This window comes from Equus caballus, chromosome 13 (genome assembly GCF_041296265.1).
Source record: "Equus caballus isolate H_3958 breed thoroughbred chromosome 13, TB-T2T, whole genome shotgun sequence".
Classification (NCBI taxonomy): Eukaryota; Metazoa; Chordata; class Mammalia; order Perissodactyla; family Equidae; genus Equus; species Equus caballus.
In genome coordinates this window covers 23,195,088-23,217,876 of record NC_091696.1, presented here as the reverse complement: position 1 = coordinate 23,217,876, position 22,789 = coordinate 23,195,088, and the positions used below count along the sequence as shown (strand labels likewise).

General features: G+C 40.7%; 1 protein-coding gene across 1 annotated transcript; it reads left to right on the top strand.

Moving 5' to 3' along the window:
• Positions 1-2,647: 2,647 nt before the first annotated feature.
• Positions 2,648-21,008, top strand: LOC100067177 (SHC SH2 domain-binding protein 1). Its single transcript, XM_070232577.1, has 6 exons — positions 2,648-2,923; positions 5,538-5,746; positions 10,192-10,284; positions 17,572-17,703; positions 18,348-18,466; positions 20,867-21,008. Exons 1-4 carry the CDS (start codon positions 2,648-2,650, stop codon positions 17,588-17,590), a joined length of 597 nt encoding a protein of 198 aa, XP_070088678.1. The 3' UTR covers positions 17,591-17,703; positions 18,348-18,466; positions 20,867-21,008.
• The last annotated feature ends 1,781 nt before the right edge of the window (positions 21,009-22,789 follow it).

Here is a 22,789-nt window from a genome sequence, read left to right as displayed (position 1 = left end):
TCTGCTTTCCTGCATGCTCACAGTGATTGCCACGGTCTGCACTCAGCCTTCTTCACTCACTATGTTACCTCCTGAGGAAGGTGGACTCAGGATATGCCCTTGGGAACACCCTAGGTTTAGGGAACCTGAGGGGGAGGAAGAGGAAAAAGGGCAGGAAGGAGGACCAGCAGAGTGAGGGCCCAGAGGCTAGGGAGGAGCGTCTGAGATGGGTGCTGGGTCAGTGCTGCAGTAGGGTGGAGGGTGGAGGGCAGCAGACGGTGGGACAGGGAGGCCAGCCTCTGGAGGGAGCTCCAAGCGAGCCAGAGAGGAAAAATGCATGAGGGCAGCACCTCAAGATTGCAAACAGGCTTTGGGAGGTTTTGGGGAGGACAGTTAGATTTGAGCTCATGTATAGAAACAGTATAAGAACCTAGTAGTGAGAGAGAGAGTGAAGATATAAAAAAGACTGGGACTAATGGGTGCCATCCCACCTTAGGTCAGGTAGAAGGTTGTGATGGGCCACGAATGGAGGGATTGGAAAGGAAGAAGGTAAAACCTCTTTCCTTAGGATGGGGCGGGGGCAGGAAACCAAGAAAGGTGCTCCAGAGGGGCCCCACTCAGGGGAACTCTAGGAACTTTTTTTTTTTAAAGATTGGCCTTGAGCTAACATCTGTTGCCAATCATTTTGACAAATAGAAATAGCCAGCAATAGGATATATTGGAGTATATGAGGAAGCCATCTGGTGTAAACCTAATTTGGCCTGACCTTGTTTTTCCAAAAGGGCCTGATGTGGCCGTTGAGCATGTGTTGTATATCTGCTGAAGTATTTGCTGTGTCCCAAAGACAAGAACCAATGGTCTTAAGATAAAGGTGCAACTTCCCCCACATTGGCAATTCCTTAAGGATAAGCATCTTTCGCTAGGCTAGGAAGTGATTGCTGTGCTCACCTGTGACCACCTAGCTCAAGACAACAGACCTGCTACCTGCTGTGTCCATCAATCACTGTGCCAAGAGAGCAGTCTCGTGACTGTTGTAAAAAGGACATCTCAATCATATGTGAAACATCCTCTTTGGGGGTATATCACCACTCTGTACACCTCACTACTTTGGTGCCCTTCCTTCCTTTGGTAAGGAAGGCCCTGGGCCATGGTCCTCACATTTTGGCTCAGAATAAACTCACCCAAATTTTCATTTATAGATTGGTTATGGATTATTTTTATCAAGTTTTTTTTTCTTCTTTTCCCCAAAGCCCCAGAATGTATAATATAGTTGAATACAGAGTATAGTTGTATATTCTAGTTGTGGGTCCTTCTACCTCTACTATGTGGGATGCCACCTCAGCATGGCCTGATGAGTGGTGCCGTGTCTGCGCCCAGGATCCGAATGGCAAAACTCTGGGCCACTGAAGTGGAGCACACAAACTTAACCACTTAGCCACAGGGCTGGCCCCTAGGAACTTTTGATATAATCTGAGCAAGTAATGAATAAACATTGACATAGGTTAAAATACAGCCAGAGCAGCCATTTCAGAGGAATTGCCTTGTACATCTTGTTTTCTTTGTCTTCCAAACTGGACCAAACCACCAACATTCCAAAGAAGTCAGTAAGGGTAAGGGTATCTTGTTTGTAAGGGCTGATGAAACTTGACTTTGCCGGGGACCCATCACTAGCCAGTCAATGAAGTACAAGTCTGGCCTTTTGTCTGAAGATGGAACCTCAGGCCAATCTATGAACTATAAACCTAGCCTGACCTTACCCAGCACCAATGAACTCTTCTTTAATACAGCTTATCCTTTCCTCCCTTTTCCCCATAAAAACCCTAAACCCTTCTGCTGTAATCAGGACAATATTTGGGTTTCTACCTGAATCTGTGCTCCTGGAATTGCAATTCTTTGACCCTGTTGACAAAAATAATCCATAACCAATCTATAAATGAAAATTTGGGCGAGTTTATCTGAGCTTAAATTTTAGGATTATAACCCGGGAGAGTCTTTGCACAAAGGAGCAGAGCACTCCAAAGAAGTGGGGGTATAAGGTTGGTTACATACCCTCAAAGAGGGTGTTTCACATATGATTGAAATGTCCCTCCCACAATAGTCACAAGATTGCCCTGTCAGCACAGCACTTGATGGACACAGCAGGTAGTGGGTCTGCTATCTTGGTGGGCGTAGCAGGAGGCAAGTCTATTGTCTCCAGCTGGGCGGTCACAGGTGTGCACAGCAATCAGCTTCTAGCCTAAGGAAAGATACTTAATCCTTAAGGAGACGTCAACGTTGGGAGGGGGAGGGAAGTTGCACCTTTATCTCAAGGGCCTTTGCTCTTGCCATAGGGAATCTCTAAAGCAGATATACAATGCATGCTCAATAGCCTCGGTCAGGCCCTTTTGGAAAGACAAGGTCAGGCCGAATTAGGTTTAGACCAAATGGCTTCCTCATATATTCCAATATATCCTATTACTTGCCATTTTTATTTGTCAACCCCAAAATAAATACTCCACTGCCTTTCACTTTGGCCACTTTTAGGTTAACAATGCCATTTCCAGGCGTGGTTTGTCCGTTTTTCGGAAATCATCTAAAATTATGGCCCAGTTCAACTGTGTCCACCGGCCTCCAGCAAACCCAAGACCAAGAGCGTGGAGGAGAGCGGCGGACCGCCAGCTGGTAGGCGATGCCAGGCCCGGCGCCGCGTTGGCGGAGGCTGCAGGGGGTGGGGTCGTGTGGAGACGGGCAGCTCAAGTCTTCCTCTCATTGGTCCGAGAACCTCGGCGCAGTCTCCAACCAGAGGCGCCTGCGTCATCCCGTCGCGGGGCGAGGCGCCGTCCGCGGAAATTTGAAATGGCTGGCGGGGAGCTGGCAGATGGCTGGCTGTGGTCGGAGGCGATGGCACCGGGCCCGGAGCGCAGAGGCCGGGCGGCCGAGGAGGAGCCGGCGCCCCTCGAGAAAGGTGAGCACCCGCCCTGCCAGCCGCGGAGCTCCTCCTGCGGCGGCCCGAGTCCGCGCGGCCTGCGGCGCTGGGTCCCTCCGCTGGCTCCTGTCTGAGGCCTTCGGACCCGCCGGCCAGGGGATGGGGTGGCCGTGCGAGGCCCCAGCCGCTCTCGTGACGTCAGCGTCGGGAGGCACCGGGCAACTCCCGCCTCTCCCCTCCCGGTCTGGCCTCCGCTTCCTGGAGCCCGAGGGGCTGGGACCGGGCCAGGAGCTCCCAGCCCGCTGTCGGGGCGCTCCCGAAGGCTCGGGCGCCGTGATTGGTGGAGAGGGGGCCCGTCTTTTTCCTCCGCGTCTCGAAGGAGATCCTGAACCACACTCCGCTTTCTCGAAAGAGAAGAAACCGGAACCCTTGGCCTAGATAACTGCGCTGAGCACGGAGGGGTGACAGGTTGGAAGCTGGGGGAGCCAACTTTGGACAGACTCTAAAAATAGAACCCAGATCTAGTTCTCAGTCCTTTCTGCCTATTTACTGAGATCCCACTATTTATTTATTTTCCTTGATATTTTAAGCTGGTTCAGGTTTTTAGTTTAACATTTCCAGTTGCGTTGTGTAGCGGAAAGAGTCTTGACAGAGAGAAAACATGATTGTGACTTAATTACACTACCAACCCCTCTTGTGACCTGGCAGAAGTCACTTGGCTTCAGTTTTCCTATCTGGAAAACAGAGCCAATGGTCCTACGGAGTGCTGAAGATGAAGTGAAATAATGTTTGAAAAAGGGATACTTTCAAAGTGGCTGTAAAGAATGGTGCTGAAGTAAGGTATTCTTTCTTTTCTTCTTTTTTTATTGTGTTAAAATACACATAACATAAAATTTACCCTCTTAATCATTTTTAAGTGTACAGTTCAGTGGTATTAAATACATTAACGTTGTTGTATAGCCATCATCACAATTCAATCCCGTAACTCTTTTCATCTTGTAGACTGAAGCTCTACACCCGGTGCAGGACAGCTCGCCTTCCCCCCCCCCAGGCCCCGGCAACCACCGTCATACTTCCTGTCTTTATGATTCTGACTACTCTAAGTACCTCATATGAGTGAAATCATGCAGTATTTGTCTTTCTGTGACTGGCTTATTTATCTTAGCATATCTTTGAGGTTCATCCATGTTGTAGCATATTGCGGAATTTCCTTCCTTTTTAAGGTTGAATGATATTCTGATGTACGGATATACCACTTGTTGCTTATCCATTCATCCATCGATGGACACTTGTGTTGCTTCATGTTTTAGCTGTTGTGAACAATGCTGCAATGAACATGGGTGTACAAGTATCTCTTGGAGATGCAGCTTTCAGTTCTTTGGAGTATGTACCCAGAAGTGGAATTGCTGGGTCATATGGTAATTTTATTTTTAAGTTTTTGAGGAACCACCATATTGTTTTCCACAGCAGTTGTACCATCTTACTTGCCTGTCAGCAGTGCACAAGGGTTCCTGTTTCTCTGCCTCCTTGCCAACACTTGTTTTCTTGATAGTTTTTCTTGTTTTTTTGATAGTAGCCATCCTAATGGGTGTCAGGTGAAGTTATTACTTCTTTAACAAACGTTTATGTATACTATGTGATGGGTACTGTTGTAAGTGATTAACAAATTATTTAATTCTCTTAATTTATTTGAAGTAGGCATACTATTATACCTTCCCTTTATGGGTGAGGAAACTGAGGCATAGAGAGATTGTCACAAAGCCAGTAAGGTGTTGCTGTCCTCTGGGGCTCATGTGCGTTGGTGTTTGTGAGTCGTAGCCCCATGAGTACCCTTTGGTCATCTGTTGGGTCAAGTAATTCTGGTGGCTGAACAGGGGCAAAGAAGTCGAAGGAAGGAGAAAATGTAAGAGGTGGGGGGAGAGAAAGATTGCTGCTAATTATAGTGTCAGATGCCCTCCCTGAAACCACCTATGGAAACTACTTTGCCAGTCTGAGTGCTACCCTCACCACTGTTTATTTAGTAGTTTTGTCAATTAAAAACATCATATTACACAAAAATAGACATGCCACTGGCTGAATCACATCTTATGATTTTGAAGCTTTATGAAACATAATTACATACAGCCCAAACCAAATGTGATTAGCATTTTCTAATCTTTTCCTTAGGTACAGTCACTGAAATTAGTGAGGAGGAGCCTAGAAGCTTTAGTGAAGTAAACCTTAGGCGTTGTTGAGAATCTCTCATCCCTGTTTATTGAGGAGCCATTGACGGACATGTTGTGGAAATAGAGGGAGGCTTCAACTCGTTTGAGAGGGAGTATAGGGAGCTCTTTACTTTAATGCAGCTTTGTGCAATTGTTTTGGGAAAAAAAGACTGTGAGATATTTGACTATTGTAAGTTGCTAGCTGTAGTTAGAATCATAGCTGATCCTGTGAAGGAGAACGTGGGTGATTTCCACTGAAATAGAAAACAACCCTCTTGCTCTGCCTCCCTGAAAAACTTCACAGACAACACCAGAAACCTGACCTGTGAAAGGTGGTAAGTTCTTATTATTTTGAAGTAGAACTTGGATTCTGAGCGATTTTTCAGTGTTTCCTCTGTGTGTCTTAATTTTGATTTCTGTGTGTTAAGTCGCACTATTTTAAATTTCAGGTCATAGATGTGGACTATGTGGCCTTGAAGGCGGTGGTGAGCCTCGCTGACCCGTACCTCTGTGACTCTCCAGTGAGCACTTTTACCTTGGAGTGTATGCAAGAGCTCCTCGAGCTGAAGGAGCAGCGGCTGCCCCTGCAGGAGCTGTGGGTGGTTTTTGATGATTCTGGAGTATTTGACCAGACAGCACTTGCAATTGAGCATGTCAGGTAGGAAGAGAGTTGATAAAAATAACCTGAGGCCAGAAACTTTGGACGAAATGCAGTAATTCTGGTCTGTATTATACCTAGATTTGAAATTCAAACTGTAAATGTGGTCATTGCAGTATTTTAAAATATTCAAAGACAGGAGAGTCGTTTCTAAATTAAAAAACATTTAAAGATGGTTGAAGTTTTCCTTTTGAGATAATTTCAGAGTTACAGAAAAGTTGAAAAAAATATTACAAAGAGTTCCTGTATAGCTTTCACTCATTGTCCCCAAATGTTAACAAAGGATAGAGGATTCTTAATTTGGTTTACATATATTTAGAAACTATCTTAAAAGTTCTGGATGCTAAGGCTTATGGCTGATGTACTTGCATATGAGAGGAAAGGGAAGGAGTGAAGAAGGTGGTGGACCATGACCTGTGCGCTGATAAGGCCTGCACACATTGTTTTCAAGGATGCGTCTGGCCTAAGAAGGCCTTTTCTCAGGCCCCTTCCAGGATCCTTAGGGGATGTGCTCCTGCCTTTCATCCTTTTTTGACATAACTGATTTCCACTTGCATAAGTGCACCCCTTCTCCTTTCAGTGAGAAAGAAAGCCCATACCTGAATTAATAGGTACTTTTTTCAGTTTTTCAGATAAATCTTCTGTCATATAGTTGCTGATATAGATAGTTCTTTTGGATCTTCTGTATATAAATCTACTCACTAAGAAAGGCTTACTTTTGGCTATTTAAAAATGGACTTATGTTCCTCAAGGAACTGGAAGACTGAATAATATAATGATCATGTTAATAATATTCCTTGGTGTTTTCTAGTTTAAAAAGTACTTTCCTGTTTCTATACCATTAGTGAGTTAACCTAGTTTTGCTGAGCTTAATTTGAATGCTCTACAAAGAAGCATAGTGTCTTGGGTCCTGCTTCCAAGACATCTCATTGAAAATTTTTAATTGTATGTCAGAACATTTAACCCTAGATGTTCAATAATAGGCCAAGCAATACAAATCTAAAGAACTGACTTCTGTCCAGACTGAAATAACTCCCTTATGTTTCTCTCACTGATAATAATTTGTCAATTGAAGCATTTGAAGGTAAAGGAGTAATTGATGAGTTTAGGGAATCAGGAATCAGAGAGCTAATGTCTTATGTGTATAGAAGTTGTAGAAAGACAAGCATCTGGAATTAGTAGTGGTGTTATTTGAAGGAGAGCGTGGCTAAATATATTCTTCATTTTGAGGTCAGTGCACAGGAAAGGTCAAATTATGAGGTTTTTCATTTGTTCATTTATTCAATAAATACTTGAGTGCTGGTTCTGAGTTGAGGGTAAAATTTGACTGGTGCATGGAACAGACATGGTCACCATCACCAGGGAGCTGTAAGGCTACAGGTGGGAGACGACCCTGGATGAAATAATTGCACAAAGATATATACGTGATTGGAAACTGCAGTGAGTGCTCTGAAGAATTACAGTGTTCTAAGACTGGATCAGGTTGCTGTTACGTGGTTATTGCCTGAGCAGATGACATTTGAACTTGAGCAGATGACATTTGAACTTGAGTCTGAACTTGGCAGGTCAAAGGGCTTCTGACAGGGGTGGGGGAGGGAACAGATGGTTCAGGAGCTCAGTGCGCTCAAGGAGCTGAGAGGCCAGCATGGCTGGAACACAGGCGGTAATGAGAGAGACTCAGGGAACTGGTGTGGAGAGCTTGTCAGGGATCAGAAGATGCAGGGCTGCTAGCCAATTAATCGTTTTTGTCAGTAAGAGCAGTGGGAAACCATTGAAGGGTTTTCATTCAAGGGTGAATATGATCCGCTTTGTGTTTTCAAAGGTTCCTTCTGGCTGCCATGTGGAAAACAAGTGGAGGGAGATGGAGTAGGGAGACCAGTTAAGAGGCAAGCGAGTGGACTCAAGGAGGGACACGGAGAGGACAGAGTCAGGCTCACTAAGAAAGTGGGATGGCTAGGGCTTGGTGGTGGAGTGGATATCAGGGATGAGGAGATATGAGTGGATATGGAGAAGTCAAGGTTGACTCCCAAGTTTGTGTCTTGAGAGAATAAACACAGGAGGAGGTGCAGATGTGAATGATCTGTGAATGCCCAACATGGTACTGCTGAGGATGATAGCAGGGCTGGGTCATGAAATGTAAATATCAGCTTCCCGGGTGGAGAAGGTGGAAGGCACTTCTGGCAGTCTGACCAGCATGCCACATGGAGGTTTGAAAGAGCTTGTGAAATTAGGAGTTTGCATGCGGGGGTTCTGAGGCAAGAGAGGCTCTAGGGCCAGACTGAATCCATGGACTATCAGCAGGCTCAGGAATTTGGACTTTATTCTGAGGGCAAGAAGGAGCCAGCAGAGTTTCTTTATCTGGCAAAGGCATGCTCAGGTTCTTGTTTTGTTTTGTTTTGTTAAAGATGGATTCTAGAAAGTAAAGAGATCTGCAGTTCAACCTACAAGAATTAAGAGATGGCTTCATTTTCACTGTTCCTTCCTTTTCACAGCAGAACTTCTTGACAGACTTATAGTCACAGTCTGAATTTCCTGTCATTCCAGTAATGTTTCTTTCCCTGCAGCACCCCTGAAACTGTGCTGAAGGTCACCAAAGTCCTCCATGTTCTTGTATCCAGTTGTCACTTCTCTGATCTCATCTTGCTTGACCTCTTGGTCACATTCTAGTTATCTAATCATTCCCATCTTCTTAACACACTCTCCTCCCAGCTTCTGGGACACCAACATTCTGATAGTGTGTTATTGGCTTGCTTTCTTAGTCATTTTGGCTGGCTTTTCCTCTCATGCTCAAACTTTAGAATGTTTGGAGTTACCCAAGGATCAGTTTTAGGCTGTCTGTTCTTTTCTCTTTCTAATCAGCATTGCAAGCATGTTAGAATAACCTTGGAATTTTCTTTATAGGAGTAGTCCAACTAATACATGAAGAAAGAATGATAGGATCAGAATATCAGTATTTTGCAACCAGTAATGAAATAAAGGTTCAAGGCAATGATCATCAATGGCTACAACCACTGGCAAAAAACTGATAGGGACCTTTATAGTAGATGGATCAGGCTGACAGCCCCATTGATCATTGATTTAATCCATTGATTGTTCTTAACCTCATTATCAAAAGAGATGACCGGGTATGATGTGCTTCCTGATGGAATTACATTATACTTCCCTTGAAGTATTCTTGCCAAAAAGGCTCTCCTAAAGCTGATCAAGTCTCTAGATCTTACTATCAGTTTACTGGAAAGAAAGGGAACAGAAGAACATGTTAAAGGACCCTATAGAGATGCAATCAACAAAATTCAGAGTGTGGGAAACTATTAAATAAATTGCAAGAAGAAAAAGAGGGAGGGGTCATCTATAGAAGAAAGTGATTTAATTAAAGGCAGTGGCTGACCATTGTTTGGATCCTCATTTGAACAAGCCAAGTGTAAAACAGCAACAAGAGTCAAGTAGGGAAAACTGAACACTGACTGGATATTTGGATATTAAGGAATTAAAAACATTTTTTTTTGGTATAAAGATTTATTTTAGAGGTCCATACTAAAAATTTATGAATGAAATGAGATGTCTGAGATTTGCTTTAAAATAATCCATGTCAGGATGGTGAGGGGAGGGGAGCAGAGAAGTAAGGGGTATGGGGTAGAGAGGAAATAAGATTGCCCGTGAGTTGATAACTATTGAAGCTGAGTGATGGGTCCATGATATTCATGATTCTAGTTGCTCTTGTATATGTTTGAAATTTTCCATAATACAAAATTTGTGAAATCACTTGGGCACTTTAAAAAAAAATATGGATCCTGCACACGCATGGCCGCTGTGCGCCGCCCCCTCACCCCGCCAGCCTCAAGAGAATCTGATTTATTTGTCTGGGATAGGGTTGGGAATCCATTTTAACAGCTTCCCAGGGCCTCTAATGTCCAGCCAGGGTGGAGAACTACTGCTTTATATTATGTCCCTAGATGATCTCATCTCTTGCTTTAATGCCATTGACATGCTGGCAACTCCCAGATTTGTGTCTCCTGCCCTGGCCCTTCCCTTGAGCTCTGGGCTATGTGTTCTTCTGCACTCAGACATCATCCACTTGGAGGTCACACAGGCATCTCAACTGGAACATGGCAAAAACAGAACTCTTTATTGTCAACCCCAAACCTGTTTCTCTCCTAGTTTTTTCTGTCTCAACAAATGGCACTACCATCCACCTGGTTACAGATGGTCAATAAATAGTTCTTATAAAAAGACAGTCCTACCAGAACCAGGGTTGTAGAGAAACTTCTAAAGAAGTTTCCCATCTGAAGAAGGACTCATGATTATCAAGCATGTCTAGCAAATCTGCAGCATTCTCCACCGTGGATGGTAGAATTGTTTGGATTTACTTGTTAGCTCTCACTCCTCCAAAACCCTAACATTTTGAGCCAGTGATTGAATTTGAATGATGCTACTTTCCTTTTCAGGTTTTTTTACCAAAACATTTGGAGGAGTTGGGATGAAGAAGAGGAGGATGAGTACGATTATTTTGTCAGATGTGTTGAACCTCGATTGAGATTGTAAGTATTCCTTAGTAACCTTGCACATGTTGGAAAAATAGCTACCCATGGTTTAACTTTACCTGTGTGTGTACATACGTCAGGGGCCAGACTGAAACAGACTGACGTACAGATAGTACAACCCATCGACGAGTTACTATATGGAATTTGTACAAGTGCAGAGAAACCTACTTTTAGTGTTTAGAAACTGAGTCTAAAAGCAGAGAATTCATGGGGCTGGCCCTGTGGCTGAGTGGTTAAGTTCACATGCTTTGCTTCTGTGGCCCAGGGTTTTGCTGGTTCGGATCCTGGGTGTGGACATGGCACCACTCGTCAGGCCACGCTGAGGTGGCATCCCACATGCCACAACTAGAAGGACCCACAACTAAAATATATACCTATGTACTGGGGGGATTTGGGGAAAAAAAGCAGGAAAAAAAAAAGAAGATTGGCAACAGTTGTTAGCTCAGGTGCCAATCTTTAGAAAAAAGAAACAGAATTCAACAACATACAACTTTTGTAAATCTGAATAAAACTCAATCGAACTAATGTGTTAAATTCAAAGACAGTCGTTTGAAAAACAGGGAAATTAAATTGATTATAGAAGACTTTTTTTAAAGAGTACTTTTAAAGATATATGGCTTTACTGTAAGTTCCTACACTAAAACACACTAGGCTAAGTGAACAGATTTATCTCAGGATGTCTTGTCAAGTTCTTGTCCTTACATCTTATTTGACAAATAGAGAACATACTAAATAGTTAATATTAGTGGTGAATAAAAATTTTCAAAATACCTAAACACATTCTTCTTCTAATTTATTGTATCTTGGTAGGGAAAAACCCTTCCATACAAAAATGCCAAGCATCAACCATGCAACCCAAATGGTTGTTCTTCACTGACTTTGTTCAATGTGGCATTCAGCCTCCACTAGATGGGGCTCGAAGCCCGGGTAATTTTTCTTATATTCATGAGCAGTCTTTTAACAGACAGTGCAGCAATAAAAATACAATTAGAAGTTGCATTCTAAAAAAATTGTAGAAGGTAATTTTTTTCCCTGTATGAAAGATGGTTTGGTTACATGAGATAAGACTGTAACCCTCTACATTTTGGAATCCAGTTTGACTTAGTAAGTTTCTCTTGGTTTAAATAGTAAAGTAAAAAATATGTGAAAAGTCTGGTTAATGGTTCTACCTGGTTTAGAACTGTGCGTGTCTGATTTCAGCTCTTCATAAATTGGTTGTGATTTCTATTTAGCTTTTCCAATTTTTCCATTGTGCATTTCCTATTTTCCCATAGTGTATTCAATAAAATGCCATCATTTCAACAAATTTGCATATTTTCCAATTTTGATACACTTGCTCTTAAAGAGCAGTGATTGATTTTGATTGAAGTGAGATGTGATGGTGGGTGAATATCAAGTATCTGGCAAATTTGACCTTTACTTGGAAAAAACTCTATTCCGATTTGACAGCCTTACATGTTTGAGCAGCAAGAAATGATTTATGCACATACCTTGTACATCACTGGCAGATGGGAAAGCATATGGGAGGAATTGCTTTTAGTTATTGAGAAGAAACTTTGACATGTGATAGAGAAACTAGAATGTTATCAAACGTAGGCAGATTCTTTATAAAAGTCCCTGGGCTAAGACAGGAGTAGAGCTGTCAACAGGCAAGATTTAAAGGGAATCGGGCCGGGGCTGGCCCCGTGGCCTGGTGGTTAAGATCGCGTGCTCCGCTGCTAGGCAGCCCAGTGTTTCGTTGGTTCGAATCCTGGGCACGGACATGGCACTGCTCATCAAACCACACTGAGGCAGCTTCCCACATGCCACAACTAGAAGGACCCACAATGAAGAATACACAACTATGTACTGGGGGGCTTTGGGGAGAAAAAGGAAAAAAAAATTAGAATAAAATCTTAAAAAAAAAAAAGAATTTATAAAAAAGTAATAAAATAAAATAAAGGGAATCGGACCATATTGTCCGGATTTTGCACAGTGTGGTAAATATTTTTCTTTGTAATTTGAAACACCCTGCTTCAAAGCTCATGTATCTGAGACACAGATGTTGGTTCACTGCTTCCACACTACAAAGTATCACTATAATGACAAGAAAGAAGCTGATTGGCACAGATATTGAAATGCTAAGAAACTTATTTTAAAATATGAGTCTTCATCTCTGTAACTTAATAGACCTGATCAAGCAGTCAGAGGTTTGATCCTCTTGTTTGGGAAGTGGATTTCTAGAATATCTTTAAGTGAGTGTGGATTAACCAAAGTAGATGAAATCCTTGCTTTATAAGCTTTACCTAATTCATTTACTTGAAAAGCAAACATAAATTTATTATTTATTCATTTTAAATACTGTTTGAATGTTCACTATAATTTGATGTAAGTATGCTTAGGATGTGGTTCTGTTTTGTTCCCCCATCTTATTTAGAGCATGAGTGAGTGAAAAAAACATCATCTAAGGCAGTAGTTCTCAACCTTGGCTGCACATTAGACTCCCCAAGGGTCCAGGGACTGGCCCTGTGGCCGGGTGGTTAAGTTTGTGCCCCGTGCTTCAGCGACCCAGGGTTTCACCACTTCAGATCCTGGGCATGGACATGACACTGCTCATCAGACCATGCTGAGGTGGTGTCCCACATAGCACAACCAGAGGCACCCACAACTAGAATATACAACTATGTCCTGGGGGTGTTTGGGGAGAAAAAGAAGAAGAAGAAAAAAGAAGATTGACAGCAGTTGTTAGCTCAGGTGCCAATCTTTAAAAATAAATACATAAATAGAATCCCCAAGGAACTTTCAAAAATACCTTTCTACTTCTAGAGACCAATTTAATCTGTCTGGATGGGGACCTGAGCATCTGTATGTTTAAAAGCTCCCCAGTGAGTCTAATATGCAGCCAAGGTTGAGAGGCTCTGGCCTCCGGCATAGCTAATCAATATACTTTCAATGAAAAATAAAGGAATTATTTTACAACTACAGATAATGACAATAATATTGCAGTTTATTTTCAAATCCATTAATTTCACATCCATTAACTTGATTGTACATTCATAAATTATTTTATGGCATCTAGAAGTACTTTTTTTCTGCCTATACATTTGATGAGTTATATAAATTAATAATAAATTTTAAGTGCCAATAAGGTTGTCCAGTACAAATTTATTTTGTTTTAATCACTCTCTAGTAATGAAAGTTTTATTTTTTTCTCCCAGAATCTCAAAGGCTTATTATGCTTTTGAAATACTCCAAAATCTTCCTGAGGGAATATTCAGCATAATTTTGTGCCATAGTGCCTTAAATGTGAGGAAGGACTAGATGATTTGAATCATTTTTAATTTTTGATCTTATAAATATGATAATCTTAAACATTGTTAAGAAACTATTTGGGATACTTCCTTCTCCACCTCCACCCTAGATTGCCTTCTGCCATCCACTTATGATTTTGAATCTACTATATGAGAAAATAATTTATTAAATAATGATATAAATACGAATAATACAAATTGTGCAACATGAAATTTCAGTGTTTCTAAAGCACAAACGCTTACACCTAAGAAAAAAATAGCAACTTCTCAAAAGAAGAACAATTAGTGACCTTAGTGAAGCGGTGCTTAGAACTTTCAACAGCTTCCACTCAGAGTGCTGTTCAGAAAGACTTAACATACCTGAGTTATACACTATAAAACAGTTTTCTTACTGAGCCTTTGAGGAGTAAATGGACTGTCTTAGTGATAAGAAAATGTGTCTGAAAGGCAGTAGATTTCAATTTACTTTTAAACTTGCAGGCATTATGACATCCTTGAAAACCGAGTTCCTTCGGGACTTATTGTTGACTACCGCAATCTCTTGTCTCAATGTGAAGCGAGTTACAGGAAATTTTTAAATCTGAGAAGCAGTTTGTCAAACTGTAGCTCTGATTCTGAGCAGGAAAACATCCCCATGGTGGAAGGGTTAAAATTGTATTCAGAGATCGAACAGTTGAAACAAAAGCTAAAACTCATTGAGAATCCTTTGTTGAGGTACGTATTTGTCCTTCTTAGCTGGTTGGCATCTTTTCTAACCAGCTCTCTTACTGAGAACTGATAGGTCTGTTTGGTTTCTTTAAGATATGTGTTTTGTTATCAGAAGAATTGTAATGTCCAAGCAAAGGGCGTCCGTCCAAATGGTCAGAAGGTCACCCATGTGGTTGCCTGCACCATGATGACTGGTCTGCTGTGGTCCCTGCTCAGGGACAGGCTTTGTCAGGAGCCTAGTAAGGAAGCAATAGAGATTCAGGTAAAATTTCTTGCTGCAGGTGGTTTTTTTCCCCTTCGCATCCACCCCAGGTTTTCCTGAATTGTGCAGAGTATGTTGACAGGAGCTTCCCAGAGCTGCTTTCTGGGCAGTGGGAAGTAGTGCGAGTGCTGCCTTCCATCAGCACCAGTCACTTACCAGCCTGCATTGGGCTCAGTGCAGTAGCAAAGGAAATAGTTACTAGGCAGTTTTGGCTTCCTTTTCAAAGGAAACAAGAGGCGCATGCAGGAATACTCAGGTTGCTTTTGGGGGTGCACATTTGCAATATGTTGTTGTTTTCCAGTTCCATGGTGATCCATTGTCTGCTATAAATGCCTGCTATGAAGGTGACACTGTTATTGTTTGTCCTGGCCATTACGTGGTACATGGGACATTCTCCATTGCTGACTCCATTGAGTTGGAAGGTGAATATGAAGATCATACAACCAAACTCTCATGCATGATCTGCTGAAGAAAACGGTCCGTCACTGACCTTGTTGAAGCTCCAGGAATAGGATTGCAGCTCACTTGACTGAGGATGTGTTGCCTGGAAGCATTAGGGGTGTTTCAAGTGTCCAGGGGATTGACTCAGTGCTTGAGCAACTTGACGTGTGGTTCTTTGCAGCCTTATATGTGTTGGGAAGGCAAACACAGAGAAAGAGGACCATTAGGAAGAACCATACTTTCCAGATTCGAAGTGGTTTATGGAAAGAAAATCTCATTTCTATTTTCATAGAATATTTTCAGCAATATATTTTTAAAGTTTAGTATTTTTTTATTTGTTGCTTATTCTTATTTTGTATATGTTGTGGCTATATTGGTGCATTTTTTTTTGTTTTAAATTTAGCACATTTTTGTGAGAGGTATAGGTCCAACTTGAAAATGGATCAAAAATCTTTTAATTCTTTAAGACTTTGCTGAGTGTCACAAATTCTACACGTTGCATTTTCATGTTGAAAGATTCTATTAAAAGTAACTTTTTAGGGGCCGACCCCATGGCTATGTGGTTAAGTTCGTGCAGTTTGCACGCTCTGCTTTGGTGGCCCAGGGTGTTCCCAGTTCAAGTCCTGGGCACGGACATGGCACTGCTCATCAAGCCTTGCTGAGGCGGCATCCCACATGCCACAACTAGAAGGATCCACAACTAAAAATACACAACTGTGTACTGGGGGACTTTGGAGAAAGGAAAAATAAAGTCTTTACAAAAAAGTAACTTTTTAGCAGTTATAATCTTACTGTACATTTAGAGTGATTCCTAAATTTAGGTTACTTTGCAGTCCTTCATCTTGGTCCTGTATATTTCCATAACGTGTCAAATTTAGTTGCACCTGCTCAATCATTTACCAAAAGAACTTCAAGTTAGGAATAAAGCAAAAAGTCATGTATCATTTTGGGACTTGCGCAGCTGTTCACAAACTGGTTAAGCTGTGTTTATCTTTATCGTCAGCACTTCTTAATGGAAGCAAGGCTGTTCCATTCAGGGTTTCATTGCCTGCTGTTCACTCGTACATCACCTCACCCCTTTTTTGTTTTGTGTGTGTAATTTTTGTTCTTTCTCTTCTCCAATATTTGATATATAATAGATGTATGTGTATAAATAACACATTTGTAGGATAAATCATTGCAATAAAAACACTTTACTTTTTGGCATATTGAAAATAGCATTAATATTATAGATTGAGTGGTGGGTAAGAGTTCTTCCTAGATTGGTGAGGAAATTGTAATTGCCAAAATGTCGTAACTAACGATATAGAATTCTGATAGTTAAGTGTAAAAATGACTGTAAATTTACTGGTAGAGGGCATTTCTGAGAATCTGGGGAATCAGATGGTATCTCTAGTGTGATGTAGGGAGTACTTGTTCATGAGTAAGATCAGGCTTGTCTGCTAGCTTATCTGACCTGTAGGTAACACTTAAAATAAGAGAAATATGTTGAGCTCCTACTATGTGTAGGGTATTAACAATACTTATAGTAGGGTTTTTCTTTCTTATTTAGGACATCCATTCACTTAGGTGATGGTTTTGTTTTAAACTACTAAGAATACATAACTTGTTTATGTAATAATCTGTTTTTTTCTTAATGTGGCAATTCTTTTTGTATTTTTTATTTTTTGGATGATAAAAAAAGAACGGTTATTTTAGAAAATGTGGAAAGTACAGACAGATGCATAAAAAGAATCAGAAAAAAAATTACTCATAATCCAGTCATCCGGAGTCCATCACTGGTGGCATCACGGGGTCTCGGGTCCTTGCATTCTCTAGTGCCTCCAAGAGTGGTCTGCACTCTTCAAGGATGGGGAACCTCAGTGACTTTGCCTGTTTAATGTAGCTACTGCTTCATTTCCTCAAGCAAAGACTCATTTTAGACAATGAGAGTTATTTCTTATAGCTCTATGTGGTTCTGTTTTATGATGAAAGTCAGTCAAATTCTCTAGTTTTCTGATATTCCAGTTTTTTGTAAGCTCATTCAGAGGTCTGGCCTGAGTTATTAGTTTGATTAAGATTTCTAGAGATCCAATGTAGTTTATTGGTTAACAAGATAGACCAATTTTTCCAAAAGCTAAAACTATTTTAAGTCAATCTGTTTAAGAGAATATTAAAATTAGAAAATCTTGAGAAATGCTTAGGCTTTTTCAAACCTAATTTATATTAGAAAAATAGAATCTTACAGTTGGAAAAAAGGCTTATAAGGGCTAAATGCTTCAAAGCCCTTTGACCAATTGTGAGTACTTAGGATTATTTATTTTTTTAAAGTAGTTTTTTGTAGGTGAATTTAGTGCTGATCTGGTCTAAGATGGTTGATAGCGTAGTTTTCCTGATACATGGGCAAACTGAGTTGTTATTAAAAATTGTACACGTGGTTTAAATTAAACAAGGTATGTGGGGAGACAGTTAGGTTTTATTTAAATGCCACTGGGTTGACTGGTCTCAAATATCATTTGGATCATTTGAGATCATTTGCTATTGTAGCAGTTTTGTGATTGGACGTTTCCTCTCACTCCTCTTAAATCTTGCTCTCTGCCTTAGGATATGGTCTACCAGATGATATTGTGATAGAAAAGAGGGGCAAAGGAGACATTTTTGTGGATTGTACGGGCACAGATATTAAAATCTCAAGCATAAAATTTGTTCAGCATGATGCTGTAGAAGGAATCTTAAGTAAGTGTCTGAATATTTCATGTATTATTTGTTTTAGGCTTTGAAAGAAAACCTTACTTTCTCTGGAAAATACAATTTAATAAAACACCATTCCTGAGTATATGAAAGGTTGATTATGTACATAGCATGATCACTTAGGAGGCTTATTCTAACGTGAAAAATAGTTCAGCCTATTCTTGAAATTTGGTTTCTGTGTGATCACTTTTTTTCTTTTAAGACATTCCGGTATTGTCTGTGTTCTTCGTATTCGATTTCGCCTTGCACTCAAACCCGCCGTCCTCACGCTGTGCTGGTATTTGTTCCTAGGATCCTTTCTTGAATTGGGCCTCCTTTTCCTCTCCCTTTCAAGATACTCATGAAAGTTGCTTTCTGATACTTTTTTGTAATGAAAAGTGCTTTTTAACTTGATTTTGCATTTCTGAGGTCAAGTCCTTCTTTTTTAAGAAGGCTGCTTTTAGAGTTTAGAAAATAACTCAAAATAGTCATTATTTTGTAAGTTATGAATTTGTAATCCCAGTAACAAATTTTAAATGATAGCTATTGAGAAATATTTAGACTATATCTAATGTTAACTCTAGGCCATGTCTAATATTGGAAAAGATAGATTACTTCTTAAAGCATTTGATTGCATGTTTTCATCGTAGTCATTCACCATGGCAAGACGACGTTGGAAAACTGTGTACTGCAGTGTGAAACTACAGGGGTCACAGTACGAACATCAGCAGAACTTTTAATGAAGAATTCAGATTTATGTGGTGCAAAGGTATGATAATCTCTTATCCTTTGGGGAAGTAGTTTAGGGTTAAGTTCTAAGTAAGCAAATAGAATGTGGGACCAAGATATAAATACATACTCTTGTTCTCTTTCTTCCAAGAAGTTCAGACACTTATATGTACTAAGTCAGCCAGACTTGATTCTATAAAGTTCTTTTTTTTTTTTTTAGGAAGATTAGCCCTGAGCTAACATCTGCTGCCAATCCTCCTCTTTTTGCTGAGGAAGCCTGGCCCTGAGCTAAAATCCATGCCCATCTTCCTCTACTTTATATGTGGGACGCCTGTCACAGCGTGGCTTATCAAATGGCGCCATGTCTGCATCAGGGATCCGAACTGGTGAACCCTGGGCCGCCAAAGTGGAATGTGTGAACTTAACCACAGCGCCACCCGGCTGGCCCCTATAAAGTTCTTATTTAGCATTTTCAAAACAGAGATTAGGAAGAAAAATAATACATCTCTCAATTTCTCTATAACTTTAAGACAGATTTAGATCCTTCTGGGACCCTGACGACACGCATTTTGGATCTTATATTGTAGTCGCACAGGCCCCTGAGGCTCTGCTCACTGCTATTTTCAGGGCATTTCTCTCTTGTTCAGACTGGGCAATTTCTATTCTATCTTCTGGTTCACTGGTTCTTTCCTTTCTGCTATTGAGCCCATCCACGGAGCTTTTTATTTTAGTTATTGTCTTTCTCAGTTCTGAAATTTCCATTTGGTTCTTTATATCTTCTGTTTCTTTGCTGAGACATTCATTTTTCATTTGTTTTAAGTATGTTCATAATTGCTCATTAAAGCATTTTTTCCATGGCTGCTTTCAAATCATTGTCAACTAATTATGACATTTATGACCTCTTGGTTTTGGTTTGCTAGGTAGCTGCTGGCTTAAGTTATTCTCCTTTTTTAAGTTTTACGTGATTCCTGATAATTTGATATTTAATTTTAACTATTTTGTTGTATATGTATTTTTAATGTTATTGTCCCTAAACCTTTTTTGTACATAACCCCAAAATGAAATCTCTTAGCTGAAGGCCCAACCAGCAGATCTTTTTACTTCTCTATAGAGAGTTGGGTTGGTGTGTAGTGGGCCATTCAGCCCTATATGTTCTAGTAATCCCCAAAGGGGAAGTAATAATAAATGTTTTCTCATGATACAGTACTACTCTTAGAAAAACAACATACATGCAGTAGATGTGTCATAAATGTTTAGAAACAACTCTTCTTCAAATATGATGTTGCATATGAAATTATTCCAAAAATGATTTCTTAAATAACTATAGAGGTTTGAGTGAATTATTTTTACTTCCCAAAGTACCTAGCATGGTATGAGGAAATAAATTATTCCTGTTACTGTTACTTTCTTGTTGGTACCATGTGGTGCTGAGGGACGGTGTGAGAGAATTGGACCATGCATAGATCTTTCTGGTGACTCTGTATAAATGAGACACTTGAGTTGGTTGCTAATTTTAACATTTGTGTAGTAGTAGAGGCCATTAATTAATTCATAGATGTGATTTTTAAGTTAGGTTGGGATATTTTAAAAGTGGTGTTTTAAAAAAAAATAGGGTCTTATTTGTATCCTCAAATTACAATATTTTACTATACTCAAATATTGTTCTCTAACTGAATATCTCTGAGAGGTTAGTCATTTTGAATAAGTGCATCTTTCAGTGAAATTTTTTTTCTGGGGGAGGCAGGCAGGATCAGAAGACTGATTGTCCAGAATGAAAGAGAGTGGAGCAGTAATCACAAGTTGATACTCCTAGCCAGTGTATTGTGTGTGTGGTGTTTGTGAAAGTGGTAAATGACAGGCATCTTTCTGGAAATGGAGCAAATGGAAATGTTGATTAGAAATACCTAATAAAACTCTCTGTATAACACTTTATATTTGCACTATGTTAAAGGCTAAGAAGTGGTTGTAATAAACCTTCTTGTATAGTCCTGCCTTTTAAAAACTGATTGTCAATATCTTAAAATGTAACTTGTAGGGTGCTGGTATAGAAATATATCCTGGGAGTAAGTGCACCCTGAGTGACAATGGGATCCCTCACTTCAAGGAAGGGATCCTCATAAAGATGAGCACCTGCTGAAATGCCCTCGTTCCAAAGGGAATGGTTTCACCTAAGACAGAGTTAGACTTTATTAAATTCCCACGTTGGGTTCTGTTGTTTCAATAGTTGGTGATTGGAACTCTCTCATGAGAATACTTTACTATCTATAGATCTGCAAAAATGACAGAGGAATGCTGTGTCCCTTAGAGCTCAGACTGTGCTACCACATATTAATAAGCTTAACTTTCTACTTTATTTTTAGAATATCCTGAAAAAAGTGAGAGGATTTTTAAAGCAGGCAGTGTTGAATGTTCCTTAAAATGTTTGTTTTCAATGTCACAGGACTTCTTAGATGAGCATTATGACATTTCCAAAATATCCATGGTGAATAATGTCATACACAATAATGAAGGTTATGGCATTATCTTGGTGAAACCTACAATTTTCTTTGACCTGCAAGAAAGTGTCCAAGATGAAACTGAAGGTATGCTATAATTGGTAATTTTTAAAAATAAAAACCAGATTTAATTTACTTTATTTCAGCATTAAACTCTGATTAAAAATCTGAGTCTTCCTTTCCTCCTTAAAAAGGAAAACTGGCATACATTTGGGTGTGGAGAAAGAGAGGCATGGTAAAGCTATAACATTATAGAATCTCAGGGGAAAAGAAATTTCTAAGGTCAGGGCCAGCCTGATGGTGCAGTGGTTAAGTGTGCACGTTCCACTTCAGTAGCCTGGGGTTCGCCAGTTCAGATCCCGGGTGCAGACATGGCACTGCTTGACAAGCCATGCTGTGGTAGGCATCGCACATATAAAGTAGAGGAAGATGGGCATGGATGTTAGCTCAGGGCCAGTCTTCCTCAACAAAAAGAGGAGGATTGGCAGATGTTAGCTCAGGGATAATCCTCCTCCAAAAAAAAAAAATTTTTCCAGATCAACTAGTTCAACTATTCATTCAAACATTGATGTGTGGTTTCTGTGGTCCTGCAAGTCCCTTCTCATCATGCTTGGCTTTCTATAAATTTGTAGAATAAGGATGGGCATATGATGGCAATGGTGGCCTCTGCTGGCATTTGTTAAGGATGGAGGCAGAGAAGTGAATGTGCGGGTTGAAGCCTGCATTACTGGAGGGGATCATGGAGTTGGCCTCTATTTTTTATTGGTAGAAGTACATGACTCCTTGTCAACTGTCTTTCTTGACAGCAAAGCTGAGCTAACTCAGTGGGAGATTCATGAATTTGAAGCCATGACCCAGATCACTCTGGAATCTCAGTCAGAGGAAGATAGGGCCTAGGCATGGGTGAGGATGGTGCACAGGATGATGAGTAGCCCTTGTTGTCCTTCAGGAGCCACTCCAGTTATCTGGGGCTTCTATTTCCCTTGTAGTTCTGTAGGTCAGAAGTCCAGGTTGGCTTGGCTGGGTTGTCTGCTTAGGGTCTCTCAAGGGTGAGGTTGAGGTGTCAGCTGGGCAGGGCTCTTGTCTGAAAGCTCTGGGGAGAGAATCTGCTTCTGAACTTATCCATGTTGGCAGAATTCACTCCTGCAAGGCTGTAGGACTCAGGTGCCATTGTTTGCTAGCTGTTGGCTGGGGGTTGCTCTCAGCTTCCAGAGGCTGCTCTCAGGTCCTTGCCCCTTGACCTCCTTCATCTCAGCAACAGAGAACCTCCCTCAAGGCAAATCTCTTCACGCTTCACATTGCTTCATGCTTTCCTCTTCTTCATCCAGCCAGAAAAAACCTGCTTTTAAATGGCTCCTAATAAGGTTAGGTATGCCTGAATTGTCTCCTTTTCTAAAGATCAACTGATTAGTAACCTTAATTACATCTGCAAAGCCCTTTTGCCATTTAACGATTGTGAAAGTACCACCAGGGGCAGGCGTCATAGGGGCCATCTAGAAGTCTTAGTGGGTAGTAAATATCCAGGAAAAGGCTTTTGAGTGAATGAGATTCCAGGATAACAAGATAAAAGAATTCAAAATTGGTAATCCTATATGAGGGTCAGGAAACCTTGGTGTGAAGAGTAAGACAACTGCTCTTTGAGATAATTATGGCAAAGAGTGTAAAATCCAGTCAGGTGACAGTAGGCACCCTCAGCAGAAAAAGCCTGAAAGCTTTAACAGACTGTAGAAATATATATGTTTTAGTTGGATTGGTTTGTATATTTAACTTTATTTGTTATAATTTGTTTCTCTAGAAAATAATGCACTTAAAATTCAGACCAGTGAAGAGGCGAGTGCAGCTGAAAGAGTGGAACTAGACAAGCTGAT